This window comes from Halichoerus grypus, chromosome 1 (assembly GCF_964656455.1).
Source record: "Halichoerus grypus chromosome 1, mHalGry1.hap1.1, whole genome shotgun sequence".
NCBI lineage: Eukaryota > Metazoa > Chordata > Mammalia > Carnivora > Phocidae > Halichoerus > Halichoerus grypus.
The window spans coordinates 68308857-68334765 of record NC_135712.1 but is presented as its reverse complement, the minus strand read 5'-3'; the positions used below and the strand labels follow the sequence as shown (position 1 = coordinate 68334765).

General features: G+C 42.5%; 1 protein-coding gene across 20 annotated transcripts in view; it reads right to left on the bottom strand.

Annotated features, from left to right (window-relative positions):
- Positions 1-25909, bottom strand: part of KALRN (kalirin RhoGEF kinase) — a 642588-nt gene that overhangs the window by 307804 nt on the left and 308875 nt on the right. For all 20 annotated transcript variants that reach the window (XM_078066810.1, XM_078066838.1, XM_078066842.1 and 17 more), the window contains exon 11: positions 7106-7297. In XM_078066810.1, coding sequence (XP_077922936.1) covers positions 7106-7297 — 192 coding nt within the window. The remainder of the gene's footprint in view (positions 1-7105; positions 7298-25909) is intronic.

Sequence of the window (25909 nt, the reverse complement as noted above, 5' to 3'; positions counted from 1 at the left end):
GTACTCCTTCGTTTTGGAATTGGTAAAAGATCAACACTGGATTTGGTCCTTCAGTATGCTAGGTTGAGCTGGGCCTCTCTTTGCTGTTTTTGCTGCTTTGTCCTGGGATGTCTAAGGAAAGCCTAGAGACTGAAAAGTCTAGATATTTCTAAAGGAAGGAAGGAAGGAAGGAAAGAAGAAAGAAAGAAAAAGAAAGAAAGAAAGAAAGAAAGAAAGAAAGAAAGAAAGAGAAAGAAAAAGAAAGAAGAAAGAAAAAAGAGAAAGAAAGGAAAGGAAAGGAAAGGAAAAGAGAATGTGAAAAGAGATAAAAATTCTTAATCTCAGGAAACAAACTGAGGGTTGCTGGAGTGGTAGGGGGTGGGAGGGATGGGGTGGCTGGGTGATAGACACTGGGGAGGCTATGTGTTATGGTGAGCGTTGTGAATTGTGTAAGACTGTTGAATCACAGACCTGTGCCTATGAAACAAATAATACATTATATGTTAAAAAAAAAAAAAAGAAGATAGTAGGAAGGGAAAAATGAAGGGGGGGAAATTGGAGGGGGAGATGAGCCATGAGAGACGATGGACTCTGAGAAACAAACTGAGGGTTCTAGAGGGGAGGGGGTGGGGGGATGGGTTAGCCTGGTGATGGGTATTAAGGAGGGCACGTACTGCATGGAACACTGGGTGTTATACGCAAACAATGAATCATGGAACACTACATCAAAAACTAATGATGTAATGTATGGTGATTAACATAACATAATAAAATAAAAAATTCAAAAAAAAATGACTCAGCCAAAAAAAAAAAAAAAACTGTGGACACCAAGCAAGTCATGTAAGAGAAAGAAAAGAAACTTGATGTCTTAAAGGAGGACAGGCATTGAGATGGAAGACTGATCAGGGTAAGGCCGGCACCTCCTGTTACAGGAATAAGAGACAGAAAAGAGGCTTACAGGGATCTTGAGAATTTTATTTGATTTAAGATAATTTTCTTCTCAGTACCATCCTTAAGCTATTTTAATGGCTTCATAGTTTAGAGGTCCTTTTTTTTTTTTTTGCTCCACACCCAGCAGCTCCCAATGGAGCCCAGTGTGGGGCTTGAACTCATGACCCTGAGATCAAGACCTGAGCTGAGATCAAGAGTCGGACACTTAACTGAATGAGCCACCCAGGCACCCCATTCCCTTATTCTTAATAAAACTTGAACACCTCTGGTGTCGGTCTAGGGAAGAAAGCATCATTTTTTTTCTGAGGAAATCCACCGTGCCTCACGGCTCTCCCTCCTCCTGATGGTCATGCAGCTAAATAGCAGGGGCAAAGAAATTGACCACAGAAATTACCAGATAAAAATGAGGTTATCAGTGTTATAAACAAAGGGACTAGGGAAAGACTAGGGATATCTGAGGATACACTCTGACCTCTGAAGTCAATATCTTTAGAAAAATGTGTCCTCCCCCAAAACAGTCTTTGACTAGTGAATTGAAACTGATCTCTCACATTTCTGTTCACATATTCTACTATATTATAAACAAACTCTTGTCTAAGGCAGAATCAAACCTACTTACTGCTAAGGAAAATCAGCTAAGGGATAAATGATGAAGGACAATACTCAATGCAGCTCAGCCCAGTGGTTAGCAGGCTGATAAGAAAAGGAAGTGCTGGTCTACCTTCAAGAGGATAAAATGTCAAATAAAATTGCTAGTGATTAAAGAGAATTTGGCTTGGAGATAGGGAAGGGGACTACAGCACCAAAGACAAAGGGTTAGTGACATCTTTCTCTATTTTTCCTTCTGTTACAAAAACAAACAGAAGGAGAAGAGCTCTTGAATGGAATTGATATTTACTGATGATAATTCTTGATTCTGCCCCTGTCTGGCTACTCCTTGAGCATGGAAAAACTACTTTACTTCAACTACTTCATAATTAAACTGGTGAGTGTATGTGTGCGTATGCATGTGTATGTGTGGGCTCTCCAGCTTGTCTCTAAAATCCCTTCCAGCTCTAACTTGCTATGGTTTCTCTTCAAAGGCTGATGCCAAGAAGAGGGTAGCAAAGAAATGGCTCTCTAAACTGAAACACTGCAGTCACAGCTTAGACACTGAGATATCCAAAGCCCAGAAACTTTAGCACAGTTTGAGGATAACTGTGACACCAAGTTAAGACACTATTTGCAACCTAGAAAGCTTGAGTTGTGAGCCACTTGCAATCCCATGGGGCCACATGCACACAGTCACCTCTGAGGAGCAGCCCATTTAAATTGTGGGCCCATAATGCACTTTTTTGAACCAGCACCTCTGAGGCATACATAAAGTGGACAGAAAGGAACATTAGTGTCCCTAAACTATGAGTAAAGATCAATATTCCATTTCTTAGGCTGCAATTTTCCTATCTGAATGTCCTATGGGTTTCCTTCTGTGTATGTGTCCATCTGACTGACCCCTGAAGAGCATGCCTAGATTGCTTTGAAAAGAATCCACATCGGAGAGCCACTCCTATTACTAATTTACGAATTATCAGGCAGCCAGTGAGACCCCGTCAGAATGGTCTCTCCCTTCAAGCTACCACAAGCAATGACTGCCAAAACTAGATAAAATCATGGAGTGTGTGAGGTAATTGGTAGCAGCAACCACGTGTTTTTTTTTTCCTATTGTTCTCCATTTTGGTTTCTCTCCCCTAGGGTAAACCTTCTTACCCTCTGCTTATGGAGAGTCTAATACATTAGCACTGCATCTTTCCCTTCAATCCACTGCTTCCAGAATGACTCTCATGTTTCAGCCATTTCCAGATGCTCTTCTTGGTCAAACACACCTGTACCGTGACCCATTCCTTCAGGGCTCTGCTCTTTGGTTGGCAATAATTACTTGGTCAATGTGGACAGATACACTTAGATGGCTTTATGTGTTCTTCCTCTCAGAGAACACATGTGGTTGTGGCCCTGAATACTTGAATCCAAACAATGGACCTAATTTGAGAAGTTCTAGAACCTTAGCAGAGGTAAAGTTGAAGGAGGCTTTGAATGCACTACATAAAATTGGTCCTAAGAGTGAACCAGTGAGTTCAGGAGGGGCCAGCCCATGGAGCCCATCTTGCCTGCAGAGAAAGAGGTAATGGAAAAAGGCAGGCAGGGAGGGACAAGGAAGGGAGACACTAGGAGGTCTGTAGAGCTAATGAGGCTTATGGATGAGCGGTTACGGAAAGAGGTAGTCTACCGCTCTCCCCTGCTGATTGGCTGTTCCGCCTGCACAGCTGTGGAGCACTGTGCTGATAGAATCCACTGCCCTCAGATGTCCAGCTCCACAGGGTGAACCACGCTTCCCTCGTTTTGAAGAGATAGTTTTTCTTTGGCATCGACTACCAGCTTTTATTTCTTAAACAAACACCGTGACAGTTTGGCAATTGAAATAGAGGCTGAAGCAGTCTTGTTTCTTGAGAGCATCATCCCTTTGGAAGACTGACTTAGTTTTGGTTCTACCATGGGTGAGGAGAGGAACATGTGTACACGTGAGTGTCTGAGGTGTTCGTGGGATGTGTGTGTGTGTGTGTGTGCGCGCACGCCCACGCGTGTGCCTATTTGAGCAGCAAATAGCACGGAAGAATGATTTCACAAGTTCAGAAACAAAGAGAAATGGGCATTTAATTAAGCTGTGTAATAAAGAGTCGAGGTTGATTATCTTGGCCACATTCTTTAGTTAATTTGACTCTCATATTATTACTACAAAAATATCTAAAAATGGATATTTTGAAAACCCAGCAATTGCAGCATTTCCATGGAAACACAGCAAGGAAAGAGAATTCTGTTTGGACAATCTCTGCGGAGCAGATGACACTTGCTACAAATGCCTTCTCCCTGGACAAAGAAAATGAGGACTTGGGTAAATCCTTCTCCCTACATCCTCCCTAGCTCTCGAGACCAGCAAAATGTCAGCTGCCTTCCTGTCCCCAGGCAAAAAGAAGCTATTTGAAAGTTCAGCACAATATATACGAATAGCTGAGGCTCTGCAAACATAAGCAGGTCCCGACACAGGTTTGTCATCTCTCTTTATAGTGTAGCTCTTCTCTCCAACTGGGATGAGAAATTTTATTTTTGTAAAATAACATTATTGGGATTGTTATGGATTTTGAATCAAACATATCATTGAAGGAAAATTATAAAACAAAAGAATGCAAAAGAAAATTAAATCACCCATACATTTAACTTCTTTGTATACTTCTTTCTAGTCTTTATTCTATGTGTGTATCAAAATTGTGGTCATGCTGGACATACAGTGTTTTATGTATTATACTACAAGCCCTTTCTCATGCTATTCACGATCTTTGACAATGTGATTTTTATGACTGTATAATATTTCGCTAACTAGATGCACTGTGATTAGTTTAATGAATCACTCAACATGGACTATTTAGATAGTTTCTAATTATTCAAATTATGAAGAACACTGCAATAAAATGGTTAGAAGGGTTTAACCTTCCAGACTCCCATGGTCACCAAGAAGTCATGAGGCAGGGCCAAAAGGATTAAACAGACTCTTCAATCTGTAGACGAAATGGGCCTGGAGGGTGTCTTTCTCCTATCTTCCTCCTGTTTCCTCTCTGATCCTAATTAGAGGAAATCTTTTGATGCAGGAAGTGGGAAAAAGTAAAATTATGAACTTCAGCCTGGGGAGTCACGGGAAGCCTAGGTTAAATCATTTATGAAGACGGATGTTCAGTTCCTGCTCAGAAATGTCCTGTACGGGCGGCTCTATCTAATTCCTTCAAAATTGTATCTCACAACAACATTCTATTACACAGTGGCATTAATGCAGAAACTCTGCAGCAAACGACTGTATGCACATAGAAAGGAAGAAAGAAAAGGAAGGAGAAGGGGCGCCTGTGTGGCTCAGTCGGTTAAGTGACTCTTGATCTCAGCTCAGGTCTTGGTCTCAGGGCTGTGAGTTCAAGCCCCACGACGGGCTCTACACTGGCATGGAGCCTACTTAAAACAAAAAAAAAGGAAGGAGGAAGAAATTAGCCATAACTAGGCAGGAAGGATCTATGACAGTATTTATCAGCATCTGAGCCCACACCCCCAACCTGGCAACACTTTGCATTTCTCAGCTAAGATCTACCCTCCCCATCAAGGCCCTGCTCTGAGGGTTGAAAATGTACAGAGGAAAAAGAAGAGAAAGGAGAAGGAAGAAGAGCAGAGGAGGGGAGGAGATGCCAGAGGAAAATAGGAAGAGAGAGTGTGGAACAGCAGAGGCAAGCACGAGCAGTCTTCAGGAAGACAGGTAAAGTCTCTGCTGGGTGAGAAGCTCCATCACATAGACAGACTCTTTTGTGACCCTGAGTTTCCCCATTTGAAAATATGTTTAAGAAAATCTAGATCATAAGATTATCATGACAATTCCATGTGTCTGGCAAGGAGTAGGTACCCAATTTAAAAAAAAAAAAAACTATCTACTATACATTGAGTGCTTACAATGAACCACATCTTAGGTCAGGTAAGTCACCTGTATTACTTCAGACTTAATTACTCTTATTTATTATTGTTATTATCACCATCAAATAAAGAAGAGAGAAGAAGAAAAAGAATCTTGAACATAAGAACTATAAGGGGTCTCAGGGCCACTGAATCCACCTGCACAATTTTATAGATGAGGCAACCCAGGACCAGGGACACAGTGATGTGCACAAGCTGACATGGTTCTATAGCAGCAGAATCTGGACTAGAATCTCAGCCTTCTGGCTCCATGCACGGTACGTGGGAGATATAGCTAAACTAACCTCATCCATCACCTCCCTGGGCAGCGAGCACCCCCGCAGCCCTCACGGGGAACATGACTCCTGTTCATTCATGCTCCATTCCATCACCCACAGGCTCATAATTAAAAGAGAATACACAAGCCTTTGGTTTCTGAAACCATTATTAAGAATTGGGTGAGCCACACGCAAGCAGACAACCAGGCAGGAAAACCTGGATTAAAGCTAATCCCCTTACTTTACAGACACTCATCAGAGAGTGGCTGTGGGTCCCACAGAGAGGAAGCAGAGCCATCTTCAGGGAGCTCGCCAGCCCTTCATCTGCCTGGGGAATCTCAGTTTAGAAAACATTATCTTTTCATGTTTTTCTCTGATAGGCACTGCAATGATTTGCATTCATTCCCACCAAGTGTCAGAAAAGCCTGTGAAGTAGTAACAACCAGGCTTCTTAATGCAATTCAAATATCAAAAATCAACTTAATTAAGTAGGGTTAATTTTTTTTTTCCTGAGAAGCAATCAAACTTTAATTAATACTCCATTAAAATGAATTCCTGGGGGAACACAAGCATGCATACACCTAATGAGTTCATCTGCCAAGGGTGTTATTATAGAAGACGCTAAATATGCCTCCTTGCTGGCTACTTACTCAATTTCAGAGTGCCCCATGTTAATCAGAAATGAAAAGCAATTGCAGGTTTGCAACCCTCCTCCTCTCTATGAGCCCCTCTGCCCTGCCAACAGTGTAACCCAATCCATCCTCCCGTCTCCACTCTGTGAATGATTCGGGCCCAGATTTAAGCCCAGCTGGCTTCCTCCTGCATGAAGGGTACCTCAGTCCCCCTTCCTTCACTGGCCGCCACTCCACCATCAGGCAAGTTGAGAACCAACTCACTTTAACATCACCACCCTCTGGCAGACCCCATTAAGAAGAATTTAATCCTCTGTTTTTTTAAAAAGATAAAAACACAGAACACATTTGTAAACTCTGTATGCTTCTTGCTGGTAGCAAAGATGATCAAAGTTCTGCAGGACTGAGTTCTGCCAGGAAACAGCAACCAAGGGAAAGTGGGTCCAGGATGGGAAGGGAGTCTGTGATTTTACATTTCCTCTTGTCACGACTATTTCTACACCAGGGATCCCCAGATTTCTCCAGCTGCGGACTGAATGCTCTAGCAGACTCCCTCAGCGACCTGCCTCTGTGGCCCCCTCCTCACTAGAGATGAGAAGGGAAAAAGTTTGTTCCATTCTGGTTGAGACCTAACTACAGGTCATCAGGAGCAAATCGTTAGCATCATCACTGTCAGGAGGCTAGTATCCCCAAGACCACCCAGGCCTCTGTGCATACCAGCCAATGCTCCCTTCCCACAGCTCGCCTTACCTCTTTGGTGTGTGTGTGGAAGGAGACAGACATGTCCAGGAGAAGCTTCCGCTGTTCCACCCTGCGCACAAAGTCCTGGATGCGTACCTCCAGGTGTCGTGCTGCCTTGTAGATCTCCTCGGGGTCACATTCCCCGGTCTGAGCCAGCTGCTCTGCGGCTTCTAGGAGCTTGTCCGCATTGGTGTAGGTATTCTGCCAGCAGCAACAGTGAGGGAAAGTCAACTTGCAGGCACTGACCGAGCTTCGCGCCTTCCCCCAGCCCACCCGGGGCTGCCCAGAGCTGGAGCGCAGGGCGTAGGCGCTGAGCCCACAGCTCCCTGATCCGGCACAGAGGAGCTGAGTGCCAGGCTCGCCTGCCGCTTCTCAGCAAGCTAGCAGCCTGCCTGGCAGCTTGGCGTAAGTGGGCACTAGCTAGGTGCCTCCTCCGTCCCTGGGATTTCTCAGAGGTGGGGTGTCCCTGGAAAGAAGCGAGGAGGCATGCGAGAACCCCCGTCCCCGTGCGCTGAGACTCCCCACCCTTGCGATGATCCATCACTGCCTTCACATCTCAGGCTGTAACTGCCAGAGTCAGAAATACCTCATCCACAAAGATCGTCTGTGTTTCTATGTGCGAACACCCGGGAAACAATAACTGGGAGACTTGTTCGACTCCCCCCCCCAAGTTCCCTGTAACTACTGGTGGTTATCTTTTGGAACAGAGCTATCTCTTTGCAGGGGAAGGGGTCAGCAAGTCCAGGGAGCTGACAGAAGGAAGCAGCCACAGTCAGAGAGAGGAGAGGCAGGCTATTCTCTGCGCACCCAGTGAAGGCTTAATGTTTGCAGGAAGGCTGGGGAGGAGCCTGGTGATTTTATCCTGTTCCTGCCTGCACATGCACATTGGTACACACACACACACACACACACTCCTCCAACTGCTGTCTGTACACACCATGGTATTCTCTAGAGCATTTAAAAAGGCAACCAGCTTGTAATTATTATTCAGCAGGATGGGAGTCACTGCCTTTGTAAGAGTTATGCCATGGATTCAACTTTTCCTCAGCAGGCTTCCCTAAAAAAGATTTGCTATTCCCTGATTTAGAACTGGTGACTCAAGTGTCTATCATATTTCTTAATATCCCTACAGTCATACAATGCCCTATAGAGTGGTAAACAAGTGGTTACTGGTGAGGATGCAAATCTGGCAGCAGGAAAGTATCAAATGCAAAGTGAGAGAGAACTGAAATGGATTTATGAGCAATGACTTTGCCCGTGGAGATGTGGCCTTTAGTGTCCATGGAGTTTTCATTTTTTGTTTTGTTTTGTTTTCTGGGTGTTTTTTTTTTTTTTTTTGGACTCACCCGAAGATCTGGGCATTAAAGATTGAATTGTACTCCCTGCCCCCAACCCTGAAAACTCCCATGTTGTAGTCCTAACCCCCAGAACCTCAGAATGTGACCTTATTGGGAAACCAAGTCATTGCAGATATAATTAGTTCAGATGAAGTCCTACTGGAGTAGAGTGGGCTCCTAATCTAACACGACTGGTGTCCTTACAAAAAGAATGCCATGTGAAGATGAAGCAGAGATCAGGGGATGTATCTACCAGCCAAGGAATGATAAACATTGCCAGCAAACCACTAGAGCTAAGAGAGGCATGGAACAGATTCTCCCACATATCCCTCAGAAAGAACCAATCCTGTTGACACTTCGATCTTGGACTTCTAGCCTCCAGAACTGAGAGACAATAAATTTCTGTGGTTTAAGCTACCCAATTTGTGCTGCTTTGTTACAGCAGCCCCAGGGAACTAATGCACTGGGGTAGAAACTTTCAGAGGCTGTTGACACAGACTCTCGGTTGTGCTGAGGAAGACGGGCAAGCCTTCAGTAAACACGTGTCATGGTTTTCAGAAATCCTTAGAGGCCCCAGTGGGTCCTTAAGGAATGCTGTCTGAAAAACAATGGCCTAGGGCAAATGCTGTCTCAGTGCAGGTGAGTAGGGTGGTGGTCGGACTTGAAAAGGAGGAAAAATCCCTTGGCCCCACTTAGGGAATTCATGGAAACACATGATCCTTGTGTGAGGAAAGAGGCTTTGCCACTGACTCAACCAAGGGTACGTTGATTCTGAAAAGCAAATGAAGAAAGTACTCAGAATCGTGATGGAAATGACAAGAGAGACGGGAAAGGATGGGCAGGAAAGACCTCCTGGCTGTAGGCCAGGTTGAGGAAGGCTCTTATGGGGTTGTCCACAATTTCTAGTAAATATACCCAGAGTAGATGGGAGAGTTTTTTTCAGAAATCCCTCATATTTTCTACCTTAAACCCTAGGGAATTTCAGGCAACCCCAAAGAAACCCAGAGGTTTTGACCTTACGTTTTCTAGACAATAAATAAATATTTGTGGCAAAGCCAAAGCAAGCTTATTTGAAAGTTAAGTTTGGGACCAATAAGAGATTAAAAAAAAAAAAAAAAAGCAAAACTGAAGGCAAAACCGAAGGACCCACTGCATATGAATGGACAACTTGTCCCAGTTTGTCTGGGACTTCCCTGATTTTAACACTAGAAGTCCCATACATTCTGAGCAAGTTGGGATGGCCGATCACCCTAAGACATACCTAAAGTTGTGAGTCTCTCAGGAGTACAGATACATATACAATGTATGCTGCCTTCAAAGATTATTGTATAATCATTCTTGAAGGAAATTATATGGCAACACATAAAGCTGGGCAAGTAACACAATAATAATTAAAGTTTCTTGACATGATATCGATGCTGAGAAAATGGATAAAAACTGAGAATAAAAATAGTCAATAATTATTGAATAATTTTCACATGCCAAGGACAATCTAAGAATTATATGTATATTAACTTCTTAATCTTCAAAATAACACTATGAAGTCGATACAGCCATCAGCCCCATTTTACAGATGAAGAAACTGAGGCATGAATAATTTCTGGCCAAGGTCACATGTCTCATAAGTGACAGATCCAGGATTAAAATCTTTTCTGGTTTCAGAGGCCAAGCTCCAAACGATTACACTATCCTGTCAGATAAAGAAGGGCCTTGGCATGCCATGCTGAGGTGTTTCACCCCAAACGCAGTGGGAAGCAGCTGAACAGTTCTAACTAGAAGACAGATGTGATGGGTGTATAGTGTATAGAGACATTGCCCTGCCTCTATACAGAATGAAGGCAGAAGCCTAAGGATGGGCAGGATTTAGCAGAGAAAGAAGAGGGCTTCTCACTGACATGACTCGCTTTTCTTTATGCCCATGGTACTCTATGTTTATCCATTCCACGGCCATTATCATCCCATACTATATGAACAATGTGCTTCCATGGGTATCTCCCTACTGGTCTGTGAGCTCCTTAAATGTAGGTTCCATGTTTCATTCATCTTTGGTTCTTCATGCCAGGAACCATGGCTGGTATATAATAAGCACTTATTAAATGTTTACTGAACGAACAAGTCACAGAGATGGGAATGAGCGTATGTTTGGATAAGTTGAGTCAACCTGAATAAATTAGACAGTGGTAGGAAATCATACTGGATAAGGCAGAAAAGAGTTAGAGAATAGATTTTATTGAGAGAAAGGGATAAGAAAGACAAGTAGGAGGGCAAGGGGGTCAATGCTAAATGCTGGGCTCCCTGCTTTACCTGCTGCCCAGCCCTCATACCTATCACTCCCAGAAGGAGATTCTAAAACTCACATCCAGTCACACCTCTCTTCTACTTAAAACTGTTCAGGGGCTTCCCACTGCCTTTGGGGTAAAATACCTTAGCATGGCATGCAAGGCCCATCTTCATTTGACACTTGCTTTTTCTCAACAGCTTCAACTCACATTTAAATCCTACAGCCTATGAAATAAACGGCTTATACTTCCAGAAACTCATTGCCCTGAATCCTGCCCCTATTTTTCTGCTTGGGATGCCCTTCCTCCACTTTTTGTACATGACCAATTCTTACCCTTTACGACCCAGCCTAGGCATCACTTTCTCCAGGAAGTCCACCATCATATCCACTTCTTACCCAAGGTTGGCTTAGATGTGCTCCTCTGAGCTCCCAGAGTGATCTGTGCCAAACCCCTCCTTGGTACCTGCCATATTCTAATGCAAATGTTTGCCTTTCTCATCTGCTTAGAGGCAGATAATGTCTTTCATCTCTTTCCCTTAGTGCCTGGCCCCAAGTAAATGCTCCATAAATATTTAGTGAATGAATTAATAAATTAAAGAATACATCACTTCCCATCAATCCTAATATTCAATCCTTGGCTCTCATCAACTACTTGGTACAAGACCTTACATGCTGGAATTCATATTCAGTGTTCAATCCCACTTGGTTTATCCTACCTCCTGGCACAGTCTTGAAATAGGAATGTGCGTAGAGAATATCAACTACAGCATTACCAAAGCACTGCGAGGATGCCTGTCATCACCCCAAATTGGGGCACAGATCATGACAGGTTTCTGCTCATCTCTGACCAAATAAACAGCAGTTTCTGCCCCAGGGCCAGAGTTGGGCTTCACCCTGAATACAGTTCCTAGGCATTCTTTGGTTTCCAAGCCTCATAGTCCCTGTCTTTTACTTGACCCCTTATCAACATTACCCAATTGATATGCCAAAAATGGGTATAAGCAGTGGGTTATTGATCCTTCAGCCACTGGCGCTTTCAAGCAGGGCCTGTGGTCGTTCTGAGTCAGACAATTGGGACACACAGATAGCTGCAATTTCTGTTCTTCTTTCCCCAGTCCCTATGTCAACCACGTAAAATGCCCTAGATAATTCAGGCCTTCAGTCTCCCTTCCATTCACCCTGCTGCAGCCCTGGCCCATTATTTTTTTGCTTTCTTCTCATGGAAGAAACAGAACTAGGATAACTTGTCTCTGAAAATAAGAGGCATCCCCAAAACACAGGCATGGTTGCAGACTCCCTGGGCTACAGCAGAGGGGCAGGGCAAGCGAGCTTTTTGAAGGCAAGGAGTAGAAGAGACAGTGAGTATAAACACCTATAGCAGCATCAAGCGTTGGCTTCCTCGGTAACATGGAGTTAGCACTTTTGGCTCTATGCTCTGGGGATGAGGAAGGTCGACGCCCAGGAGGCACTTTTATTATTCAAAAGAGGCAGTGTGGACTAGAGAATGTGACTACCAGAGGACCAGAAGAAAAATTCTTTCTTTGATTATTTTTCCAGGCTCGCATGGCTAGAACCAATGGGCAATGAGAGGAAAGGAGAAAATGTATGTAAGCATTGAAGGAAAGAGAGACGTGGAAGTACAGGCATTGCGGAAGGTACAGACTTATCTCTGGATTTTGACATTAGTGAATGGCAGACAAATCAAGGTGATACCCCAAACTCTACATTCAAAGAGTACTTTATAGTTGGCAAATACATTTCTTTCACCTTCTTTCTTTACCCAATCTGGGGCAGATATGCAGAGAATGCATCTGTGTGTGAGGCAATGAGCCAAGGCTGGGGAAAGAACCACCTGAAGGAATTAAAGGTAATGGCACTCACTATCCACACGGCTGGGAATGGTACCTGTTTCCACCAGTCACACTGGAAAACCTCATGAATCACAGAATATTAGGTAGAGTACTCAGAAGAGTCTTGCCTCAGCAGGGGTAAATAATTAGCCTTAGACCTAGCACTGCTCTGCTTCTGCTTAAAAATTTTATAAGAAAGACCTGAAAAGATCAAACTTCTTTCAAGTAACTTAACTGTTTCCCAGAACAAAGCTTAAGAATATTTATAGGAATACAGAAATATTCAGCAACCAACAAGGTAAAATTCACAATGTCTGGTATCTAATAAAAAGCTACTAGACATACAAGGGAACAGGAAAATATAACCTATGATGAGGAGAAAAATCAATCAAAACTGACCCAGAACTGACACAGATGTTAAAATTAGCAGATGAGGGTTTTTAAATGGCTACTGTAATTATATTCCATATGTTCAAAAGTTAAAGAGAAAAACAGAAGACATAAAAAAAAAGACCTTGCACTTTAAGAGATGAAAAATATACTGGATGGTATCAATAGTAGCTTAAACATTGCAGAAGAAAAGATTACTGAACTCAAAAACACAGCAATAGAAACTATTCAAAATGAAATGCTGAGAGAAAAAGAATTTTTTAAAATGAAGTATCAGTGAGCTGTGGGACAACTTTAATAAAGCTAACACTCATGTAATTGAAACCCCAAAAAGAGAGTGCAGGAAGTAGAAAAGATATTTAAAGAAATAATGACTCCCCCAAATTCCAAACTTATTAAAAACTATAAATCCACAGATACAAGAAACTAAAACTTAACATAAGAAACCCAAGGAAAATTATACCAAGGCACATAAAAATTGAGTCAAACCAAGTGGGAAAAAAAGGAAAAGAAATCTTAAAAGCGGCCAGAGGAAAAAAAATAAGCCACACACACACACATTTATATATATATTTTTATATATAGCTTTATATATAATATATACATATATATGTAGAAATATATATATATGTGTGTGTATATATATATATATATACACACACATATATATAGATAGATAGATGCCCCACCAGAAACAATGCAAGCAAGAAAATAGTGGAACAACATCTTTACTGAACGAAGGAAAAATCCTGTCAACCTAGAATTCTATGCCCACCCCTATAATTTTCCAAAAACAAAGGTGAAATCATACTGAGGCATACAAATCTGAAAGAATTCTTCACTAGCAGACTTGCATGACAAGAAATGTTAAAGGAAGTCCTTCAGGAAGAAGGAAAGATTCACACACAGGAATGAAGAACTCTAGAAATGTTAATTACATGGGGAAAAAATATAAGATTTTTTTTCTTATTATTTAAATCTCTTTAAAATATAATAATATAAAAATAATAACAGTGTAGCATGGAGTTTATAGCACATGTATAAGTAAAACATATGACAAAATAACACAAAGGTCAGAAAGGGATAAATGAAAGTGTGCTATTATAGGGTTCTTATACCATATGTAAAGTGGCATAACATCATTTGTAGGTGAACTGTAATAAATTAAAGTCACATACCATAAACAACCCTAAAGCAACCACTGAAGTAACAAAATAGTTATAGTTAATAAGCCAACAAAGGAGATAAAATGGGATCATAAAAAATATTCAGTTCTCATCATAATAAGTATATTCTTTAATTCCCATCGTTTATTTCCCCCTCCCCGCAACCCACCTCCCCTTTGGTAACCATTAGTTTGTTTTCTATAGTTAAGAGACTGTTTCTCGGTTTCTCTCTCTCCCTCTTTTTTTCCCTTTGCTTCTTTGTTTTGTTTCTTAAATTCCACATATGTATAAAATCATATGGTATTTGTCTTTCTCTGACTGGCTTATTTTGCTTAGTATTATATTCTCTAGCTCTAGACCAAAAGCACATTAATGCTTTCCAGGGAATATTGGGATTGAAGTGATCGCTAATGGCTACAGAGTTTCTTGTGATAAAATTGTTCCAGAATTAACTGGTGATATTTGCACAACTCTGTGAATATACTTGCAACCATGGAGTTGTATACTTTAAAAAGGTGAACTGTATGTTATGTGAATATATCTCAACAAAGCTGTTTTTTAAGGAAAAAAATATTCAATTAACCCAAAACAGAAAGAAAAATCACAATCAGAGATTTATTGCCCCCTCCCAATAATTAAATAGAAAAAGTAGACAGGAAATTAGTAAGGATATAGGAGATTTGAAGACTTGATCTAACTGATCTGACTGACATTTATTAATACTCCACCCAACAATAGCAAAATGCACATTCTTTTCCAGTGTTTACAGAACATTTACCAAGATAAACCATATTCTGGGCCATAAAACAAATCTCAACACACCTAAAATATTTTCTCTGATCATAATGTAATTAAATTATAAATCAATAACAGAAAGATTGCTGGAAAATCCCCAAAGAGTTGGAAACTAAAGAATAAACTTTTAAATAACCTACGGGTCGGAGAACACAGTGTAAGTTCATCAGGTGTCTACAGGTGTGCTAGGCATCGTATTAGGCTCCTTATATACGTTACCTCTAAACTTTAGGATCAATTTTAAGATGGGCATTATTAATTTCATTTTTCAAATGAGGAAACTGAGGCTCAGAGAGATAAAGTAACATGTTTGAAGAATGTTCCATAGCTAGAAAATGGCAGGCCCTGTTTCTGTGGCTATCACCGCCAGGTACTGTTCATTAAACCATGTATCTCTCTAAGACTGAATGTAAAATCTCTACCTTCTCTGCTTCTCTGATACTTTGCATTATATTTGTTCTTATGCCTTTGATTTTTAAATTATGATATTGTAATTCTTTTGCAACTGCTATTTTTTGTTTTGTTTTGTAACACACTTCAAAGTGCATATGGTGACTTCCAGAGAGAACTGCATTCTCCTTGAAGGAAAGAGTCCTATCTTACTCATCTTTTCTATCTCAACTATTCATCAATGTACCTAGTAGGCACAGTGCTCTCCTTTCAATATGCACTGAACCCCAAAGCCGTGCAGCCCAGGATTTGTCAGCAGTGAGTGGATATTTACCTTACCTCCTAATGTAGGTCCCTGGTTTAAGAATGAGTAGCGACCTAAAAATTCCTTTGTAAGCCTCTTTTTTTTTTTTTAAGATTTTTTATTTATTCATTTGAGAGAGAGGAGAGAGAGAGCACGAGCAGGGAGGAGGGTCCGAGGGAGAGGGAGAAGCAGACTCCCTGCTGAGCAGGGTGCCTGATGCGGGGCTCAATCCCGGGACCTCGAGATCATGCCCTGAGCCGAAGGCAGATGCTTAATGGACTGAGCCAACCAGGTGGCCCCCCTTTGTAAGCCTCTTATTTAACACTGAGAGTGTATTTTCCATGTAAATGGGAGTTCGATTCCCAGGACAAAATAAAGAAATTCAGTTGAACACATAATATGTTTAAAATTTGGTACTAACATAGTACATCATGTACAATCAACCAACATTTATAACTAGGGTGATGTAGGAAAATGCCTTTCAGTTTTCATCAACAAACACCAGGCACACATTTCTTCTCCACTTGCTGGCTCTCGCAGGGGAGGAAGGCGATGGACTCTGGCAATGGCAAGGTGGTCTTTGGTAAGGAAGCAGTAGGAAAAAAGGAGGAAACTACTTCCTGGTACAAGTGATGGGTTAGCCCACCACATTACACTTGCTAGAAGGACATCTTCCTAAGGTGTTCTGAATAAAGGAACAAATGATAGTTGCCTTCATTAGGGCAATTTGTATGTCCAAACAAGGAGTGTCTAATGAGTAGTCCTAATCAGATGCTCCTTAAATTGGAGACTGTACAAATATTCAATCTATTAATTGGGACTGATACCAAAAATAACTACTACAGATGTCAAAAGCTCCCAACACAAGTGGCTTGGGCATTGAGATTATCTCTGGAAACCTTAATGCTGGCTGTATCACATATACATACACAGTCACCACCCTGTCCCATTCTCATACGCAATGCTACTTGCTAGGAGCATTTTCTTCTATCTGAAATGCTGTAGCATTCAGATAAACAGTGTATTTCCAGAACTCCACTTTTTAAATTTTTTTTTTATTTATTATTTTTTTAAATTTTATTTATTCATTTGAGACACAGAGATACAGAGAGAGAGAGAGAGCATGAGCAGGGAGAGAGGCAGAGGGAGAGGGAGAAGCAGGCTCCCCGCTGAGCCAGGAGCCCGATGTGGGGCTCGATCCCCGGACCCTGGGATCATGACCTGAGCCGAAGGCAGACGCTTAACCATCTGAGCCACCCAGGCGCCCCAGAACTCCACTTTTTTTTAAAGTAAAGCTTTTTTTTTTTTTTAAAGTAAGGTTTTATTTTCCTACTGCCTAATTTTTATGTGTTTAAGAATGTACCTAGGTCTAGGAATTCTGAGAAAAGAATAGCAGTTGTTTTTCACTAGTGTGTTCTCTCTTTTACTGATTCCTTTTCTTTCCTTCAAATCCACACCAGCCCTCTTCATTTACATGCTATCCTTTAAAGGAACCTCAGTGTATTTCCTCTCAGCTGCAGGCTAGAAGCTGAATATCTAGTTACTCACCGGCAAGAGACCAAAACAATAATGAAAACTATTAGCATATTATCTATTTAATATAACAACAACAACAACAACACAGAAACAACTTATTGTTGGACCAAAAGGCAGGGGGATCCTAGAGATTGCCAACACAGGTTATAAGGTATGATTTGACAGAATACATCAAGTCTAGCTTGTAAGAAAGGACTGGTCAGATTCCAAAAAATGTGGCCATGCCTAGGGGGCTGAGACAGAAAGCAAGAAAGGACTTTGTCCCTGACCCTCCCCACCTATGCTTCCAGGACCTGGAGAACTGTAGAAGGTAGACACAGGGCTGTAGGATGGGCCTGGGAGAGCCAAGACTGGTGCTTAGATGGAACACAAAGAAGATGGTGCAAACAGGAAGGGGGACTAGAGGCCAGAGACTGGCCCAGAGCTCCAGGCTGGGACAAAGGAGAGGGTCTTAGAGAGCTGAGCAATCAGGAGATCAAAACCAGGAGAATGCCATGCAGACACAAAGCTCTGAAGACTAAGGAGGGAAGCATTTCATCCTCTTTCTGCTGAACGGGCCCCAGATGTAAGCAGCTGACATCCAAATTGCTGGTAAGCAACCCAGCACTCCCAGGAATTGATAACAGGTTTCCACCCTGGCCACCCTTCTCCCTCCCTCCTTCCCCGACTCTACTCGAATTGGCAAAATAATGAAGGGGAACATGTAAGCACAACAGAAGAATGTGGACAAACATATTTGAAAAGTGAACAAGGTAGACCTAAGTGTTCGGACATGGATACGTGGATTGCCCAGTTGCCGTGGCCCTGTAGAAGTTCATTCTCACGTGGATGTCTGCAAGCCACGGAAACAAGCAGGTGGAGAGAGAGCATCCCTACAGAACAAAGATGAATAGGGCCACCTGCTGCAGGGTTTGGCAACTCAAGACATACTTGGGGGGGGAAATGTACCCAAAGTAATGTTCTCTTTCAAAAGATATAACTTTGCAGTGTTGCTGTTTTTCCTGTTTTCCATGTTCTATGTCTGGCTGCCAGTGGGAGGCAGTGGGCGTGAGAGGGGGAAGTCAGGGCTCCAGGGAGACAAGACAGTTGGCTTGAAAATACTGCTGAAAACCTGCAGGCTTGGGGATTTACTTTTCTCTTCTCTCCCAGTCCTAAAGGGGACAGACAGGGAATGGCTGGGCCTGACCCAGGGAAATGGAAGTCAGATAATGGGTTAACAAAGCAGAGGCTCTGGCCCACCCACACTATGCTTTGGCCCAGTTAGCATAGTGTCCCTTCAAGTCCTCCCTCCTTCTTGGTCAGATGCAGCCCTGTGGATTGAGGGCTGCCCATGTCTGTACAAATCTGCAATAAGCCCACAGCCTCTGACCTAAGAGCAGAGGTCACTGACCCTCTTGACTGGTGGTGTTCTTGCTCACTTTCCACCTTTGCAGACCCTGGACTCCTTCTACTGCCCTATTCTTGCCTTGGCTAATCTCCCTGGGTTCGAACCACAGATTACATGGAAAGTGTTTCTCAACAGTAGCACTATTAATATTTTGGGCCAGATAATTCTTTGTTTGGGAGGCTGTTACAGGTTGAATTCTGTTCCTCCAAAAAGATTATGTTGAAGCCTTAATCTGCAGCACCTGAGAATGTGACCATTTTTGAAAATAGTGTCATTGCAGACATACTTTGTTAAGATGAGGTCATATCGGAACTGGGTGGGCTTTAATCCAATATAACTAGTACCCTTATAAAAAGACGGTCATGTAGCCTCAGAAACACTTTGTATGAAGATGGCACCAAAAATGAAGAAGGAAGTGCTGCCCCTCCCAAAGCAGGGGCTAGAGCAAAGGCTCTGAAGGCCAAGAAAGCGGAGCTGAAAGGTGTTCACAGTCACATACAAAAAAGAGATTCGCATGTCACCTACTTCTGATGGCCCAGGACACTGCATCTCTGAGGGCAGCCCAAGTACCCTCAAAAGAGCACCCCCAGGAGAAACAGTCTTGACCACTAAGTTCCCCCGACTACTGAGTCAGCCATAAAGAAAATAGAAGACAACAACACACTTGTGTTCATTGTGGATATCAAGGCCAACAAGCACCAGATCAAACAGGCTATGAGGAAGCTCTATGACACTGAGGTGGCCACGGTCAACACCCTGATCAGGCCCGATAGAGACAAGAAGGCGTATGTTCGACTGGCTCCTGACTATGATGCTTTGGATGTTGCCGACAAAATCAGGATCATCTAAATGGAGTCCAGCTGGCTAATTCTAAATATAAATTTTTTCACCATAAAAAAAAAAATAAAAAGATGGCCATGTGAAGATACAAACACAGAGAGAGCACCATGTGACATGAAGGCCAAGAATGGAATGATACAGCTACAAGCCAAGGAACACCAAAAGATTGCCAGCAAGCTATCAAACTCTAGGAGGGAGGCCTGGAGCAGATTCTCCCTCCCAGCGCTCAGAAGGGATCAATCCTGCTGACACCTTGATCTCAGACCTCCAGCTTCCAGGACTGAGATCATTCATTTCTGTTGTTTTAAGCAACCCCCAGCTTATGCTACTTTGTTACAATAGCCCTAGGAAACGAATACAGGGGCTGTTCTTTGTACTGTCCAATGTTTAGCAGCATCCCCGGCCCATACCCACAGGATACCAATAGCAGTCTCTTCCCCAGATGTAATAACCAAAAGTGTCCCCAGACATGGCAAATGTCCCCTGGGGGACAAAATCGTCTTCTAGTTGAGAACCACTGTTTTAGATCATGAGACCTTAGAGGAAGCCCTATCAAGGGAGACCATACAACTTCCTCAGCTTACAGTGCTTTTCTGATAATCTTTAGGTGGCAGAAGCCTTGAGCAATCATCTAGTACTGTGGTTCTTTTTTTTTTTTTTTTTTTATGTTATGTTAGTCACCATACATTACATCATTAGTTTTTGATGTAGTGTTCCATGATTCATTGTTTGCGCATAACACCCAGTGCTCCATGCAGAACGTGTAGTACTGTGGTTCTTATAGGATAGGATGAGGGGGTAGATAAAGGAGCTTGGGGGAGAAAAGTAGTATCCAGGCCCTACCTCAAATTACTCCAATCAGAATGGCCGGCGGGGGTGTATGGCAGCATATTTTTTAAAAGCTATCACTGCAGTCACTATCTAAAGTTAAAACCACTCATCTAAAGGCAGGGCTCAAAGCCTGGGCTGAAATTCTGAGGTGAGAGAAATCTAGTCTTTTGCCTTAAAATAAAATGACTATAGTCTTTGAATGAATAGTGATGCTTCTGAAGACCAGAAAAATTTAGAACTAAAGACTATAATGGATTTAATACTTTGCTTAGAAGTTTAAATAATAATAACTGTGGTTTATAAAAGCAAAAACTGGAAATAACCAAAATATTCAACAATAGGGGATTGGTTCACTACATTGTGGTACTGTCACATGATGCAGTCATTGTAATAATGTTTTGAAGACTATTTAGTGCTCTGAGGAAGTGTTCCTGATGTAAGATTAAATGAAGAAGGTAGGTAAACCAAAGTATGGTTTTATCTATCTATCTATCTATCTATCTATCTACCTACCTACCTACCTATCAATAAAACTACTACTGATCATGACAGCTGCCAGTTTTCGATCCACTTACAAACATTATTACATGTGGTAGATTATGTCATTATCTCAAATTACAGATAAGAAAAGTGAGGTTTGGAAAGACTAAAAAACTCGAGTAAGCTCACAGAGCTGGTGAATGGTGGATGCTGGTCTGGAATTCACATTTGTTTCACACCAAGCAAAATACTCTTTGCATTCTGCTGTGCTAAATAGAAATTTGCCGATAAATATTAAGAGTTTATATAGAATTATCTCTGAGTGATATTAGGAAAGATTTTTCTTTTCCACTATTTTCTTGTTTTCTACATGTTCTATGGTGAACATGTATTAATTTTATAAGCAGAAAACATGGAAAAGTCACTTAAAGTATAAACCGCATAGACACATTCTTCAGAAATTATTCCAAAAAATAAACAGAAATTTTTATATCTACATATGTTTGCTTATTTTTGTATGTGTAAGAAGAAAGATGTGCAAGATAACTGTGATTACCTTGGGAGGGAGAGAAGTAGGAGTAGAGGGATAATTAGCATTTCTATTTATATATCTTTGCAACATTTCACTTGTTATTACAACAAACAGGAATCTCTTTCAAAATACGAAAAATATCAAACAAAAGAAATTTTAAAGGAAAAGATAAGAATCCAATATATTTTTGTCAACCAAGTACATTTAGAAATACAAATAGATTTCATTACAAATGTATTTAGCTTAGGCCTGGGTGCATTTCCTAGCTCTGGGATCCTGAAGGCACTAATGTTTGACCAACCACAGTGAAATATATAATTACAAAAAAATGTAAGATCTCTCTGCAGCCCTTGTCAGAGTTGTCATCTTTGTCAGTTTGGACTTTATGACATTGCTCATCAAAACTTAAAAGAAACATGATTTTGGTATGACATATATATGCAAAAAAAGACCCACTTCAAACTACTACCCTGTGAAGTCCTTAGAAATCATTCTCCCTGGGCACAGTGCCAGCATTAACTACCCATGACCCTGAACTGTTTTCCTCTGCAGTCAGAGGTAAGAGACATGTCAAATTTGAAGACTTCAAAGTGAGACAAGCTCTTGAACAATACCCCCAAGAGCTTCTGTCTGGAATGGGACTGTATGCTTCGGTTGCAAGCCTTCCTTATCACTATCCTATGACTATCAGAGCCCTAACGCCCATGGCGTGGAGCTGACAGCAGCACACTGACAGGCAGGAGCCGGGTCTTTGGAGGCCTCCATGTATGATACTGACAAGCTGGTGTCGATTGAAATGCTTGGGGCTCTTTAACTGAAAACCATCAAAATAAAGATAGCGTGATGCAAACGTGAAAGGAATTAACAGGAGAGATCCGGTTCTAGAATCATCCTCCCTCTTCCAGTCTGACTCATCCATTCTAGGACTGGGATTTCAGTGGGTTAGAAAGGCTAGGTTGCTTGCATCTCACCTTCCCCAGGTGTGCTGTTAGAATCACCACCACCACCACCACCACCACCATCATCACCATCATCCAGGAGAAATACAGCTGTTAGCCACAGGGCTGCTCCCGGGCCCACAGGGAGTGACACACATTGCATGAGGGGCCGTATTCCCTGGTCAGGCTCCCCTGAATGCAGGCCAGCCCTAGAAGGCCACTGCAGTGCTGGGAGAGACTCTCAGTGAGGGTAAGGGAAAACCTTAGCCTCTGTGGGGGTCCTGGGCGTGTCTCTACTCATGACTGGAATCAGTGAACATTGCCATGTGCCCTGAGGCATCCAAAAAAAAGGGCGAGTTATATTCAGAATGCTCTGTATACAAGGCATGGGGAGTTTAAACTGTATTTCAGAAAATTTACCGTCAACAAATGTGAAATTTGAAGTTGCAGCAAGAAGTGATTAGGGTTGAGCCTTGGATCTCTAGGAAATTAAATTATGTAGAAGAGTTCATTCTCCAAGGACACAAAAGAAATGAGGTGTGACAGTAGTACAAAGTGGTGATCTAATGCTGAGGGCACACTGGGTAGCAGAGTAATTGGGTAAGATGGAGAAGCCGGGAGAAGTTTTCAGAAGGAAGTGCATTTTTGAGACAACTTTAGTCTAAAATGTGAAGGCAAAGGAGGGGGGATCTGCCAGGCACGGGAACAGCTTGGGCAAAGGTCCAGATTGGGAGGTCAGGATGACCCCCAGGAGGGGCTTTGACAAGGAGCTCAGAGAGGTACAGTCCTGAGGGTTTGTCCTTTGAGCCAGGGGTGGAGATGAAAAGCTTCCTGGGGGTATACAGCGGAGTGGCTAAGGGCTCTCCAGGAAGAAAGGTCACCTGTCCTTAGAGAAGCACAGTTCAGGAGTCAGAGAGCTCAGCTCCCTGGTCTCGCGGTGGGACAAACCTCAGATCGTCGCCTCATAGTGTGGGAGGGTGGCGGGGAGGGGTGTAAGGGAGGCGGGAGGGCCAGAGGAAGGAGACCTACACGAGGAATGGGACCACTTCTCAAACAGGGCTGGATTCAGAGATTTGCTTGAGGTCAGAAGAGACACCATCTATCCACCAAGGACTATCCATCACAATCTGTGGGCCCTCTGAGACCTCAGGATCCCCACTCTCCAAGAGAAAACAACATGTTCTTCCCATTTCCTAGTCTTAGGAGTTTGAGTGAAGAGACTCACCCACGGGAGCATTCCCTCAGTTGGATGAGAGAGGCTGCAGGAGATCAAGGTCTCCCCAGATAGGGCGGTCAAGGGAAAGGGGCAGAATCTGAATAGCTGCTGATGGTACCGTGAGACAGGGAAGGGTCACGAGGGTCAGGCTCACATCCCATCGTTCACCCCATTATCTGGAGCTCTTGAGTGTTCTCGAGCTATCTTCCATGACCACAGACCGTTCCTGTAATCCTCATAGTTAGGAAAGCCTCAGCAAGAAATTCCATGCAAACTCACCCTGAGTGTTATAAAAGGGCAAGTTAACCAATGGGCTTATGTGAATGATGACACAATGTATAGCAGCAAGCTGGCTCCAAGACGGGGTCTAGTGGGAATGAATCATCTCCCTGAATCCCGGAAAGGTAGACGCGAGAGCCACAGTAGAGCAGCAGGGCTTTCTGGAAGGGCCGGGCAGGCGCTGGGGGCAGCACCGCTTGCTGCTGAGCAGGTCACTGGGAGCAGGCCTTCCCTGTTCTCTCTGGTTAGAAGGGCACATAAGATGAGTGGCCAGAGTGCGCTACATACAAAGCATCATGCTGTTTCCATTTTCATTTCCAAAATCCACTTGTGACCCCAAAGTCTCACTGATCTACACTTATATAAACATCAGAATAAGGCTCATTAAATCGACAGCTTTAGCTTTAGAATGTGGAAAGTTTCCCTGGCTAATCCTGCTCCGCATGGGAACCTGGCCCTCAAACCGTGTACAAAGCCTGGGGCATGAAGAGTTCAGTTAAACTCCAAGACTGGTCAGCACATTCTCTATCTTGGGAGACACCCAGTATGGGGCAATATCATCAATCTTTTCTATATCTTTAGTTCCTCTTTTCTGAGCGAGTTCCAGACATGATCTCATCCACTGCCACTATATCCCCTGAAAAATAATGATGATAATTTACATCTGCTCTGTGCTCTAGACTTAAAGTGCTTTTACGTATATGTTTTCTCATTTAATGTCTACTTTGACTATGGTGGGATAAATATTGTTCCCATTTTATGGATGTAGAAATGAGGTTTGGTTAGTTAAGTGATCTGCACGTGCAGCTGGAGTAGCTCTGGGTCTTCTGACTCAGGCGTTCCCATCCCTGAATTCTTCTCACTGGATCTTTTGCCTCCCACAAGGAAGATGGGAGGAACAATCTGTAACTCCGGGGCGTCTGAGTGGCTCAGTCATTAAGCGTCTGCCTTCGGCTCAGGTCATGATCCCGGGGTTGTGGGATCGAGTCCCGCATCGGGCCCCCTCCTCAGCGGGAAGCCTGCTTCTCCCTTTCCCACTCCCCCTGCTTGTGTTCCCTCTCTAGCTGTCTCTCTCTCTGTGTCAAATAGATAAATAAAACCTTAAAAAAAAAAAAGAATCTGTAACTCCCATTTTATTGATGAGGAGATGATGGTACTCACTATTAAGTGGCCTTCATGTAATGCATCGGGTAAGGACAGAGAATCTAGGAAATTACCCTGTGTCAAGGTCATCCCGAGCCAAATGATCTGGCCACCTGAAGCCATGACAGGATGTAATTTCTTGGAATAAATCTCAACCTCAAACCTTTCTAACTTTATAAACGTGTAAAACTGTCATCAGAATGATAGCTATGGTGGATAGGTCAGACCCAAGGTTTGCATCTAAATAATGCTCTCTTCTTTAGCTGTATTTTTTAGTTTTTTATTTTTATTTTTTCCACCTTTTTTTTTTAAATTTTATTTTACTATGTTATGTTAGTCACCATACAATACATCATTAGTTTTTGATGTAGTGCTCCACGATTCATTGTTTTCGTATAACACCCAGTGCTCCACGCAGTACGTGCCCTCCTTAATACCCATCACTGGGCTAACCCCTCCCCCCTCCTCCCTCCCCTCTAGAACCCTCAGTTTGTTTCTCAGAGTCTATAGTCTCTCATGGTTCATCTCCCCCTCTGATTTCCCCCCCTTCATTTTCCCCTTCCTTCTCCTAATGTCCTCCATGCTATTCCTTATGTTCCACAAATAAATGAAACCATATGATAATTGACTTTCTCTGCTTGACTTATTTCACTTAGCATAATATCCTCCAGTCCCATCCATGTTGATGTAAAAGTTGGGTATTCATCCTTTCTGATGGCTGAGTAATATTCCATCGTATATATGGACCACATCTTCTTTTTTTTTTAAATTTTATTTTATTATGTTATGTTAGTCACCATACAATACATCATTAGTTTTTGATGTGGTGATCCACGATTCATTGTTTTCGTATGGTTTTTTATTTTATAAAAGATTTTACTTATTTATTTTGGAGAGAGAGAGAAAGGAGAGAGTGCAAGCACAGGGAGGGGCAGAGGGAGAGAATCGCAAGCAGATTCCGTGCAGAGTATGGAGCCCAACGTGGGGCTCAATCTCATAACCCTGAGATCATGACCTGAGCCAAAATCCAGAATCGGACACTCTACCAACTGAGGCACCCAGGCGCCCCAGCGGTATTTTTTAAAGCAAATGAGACTGACCTTGTGAATTCCCAAGAC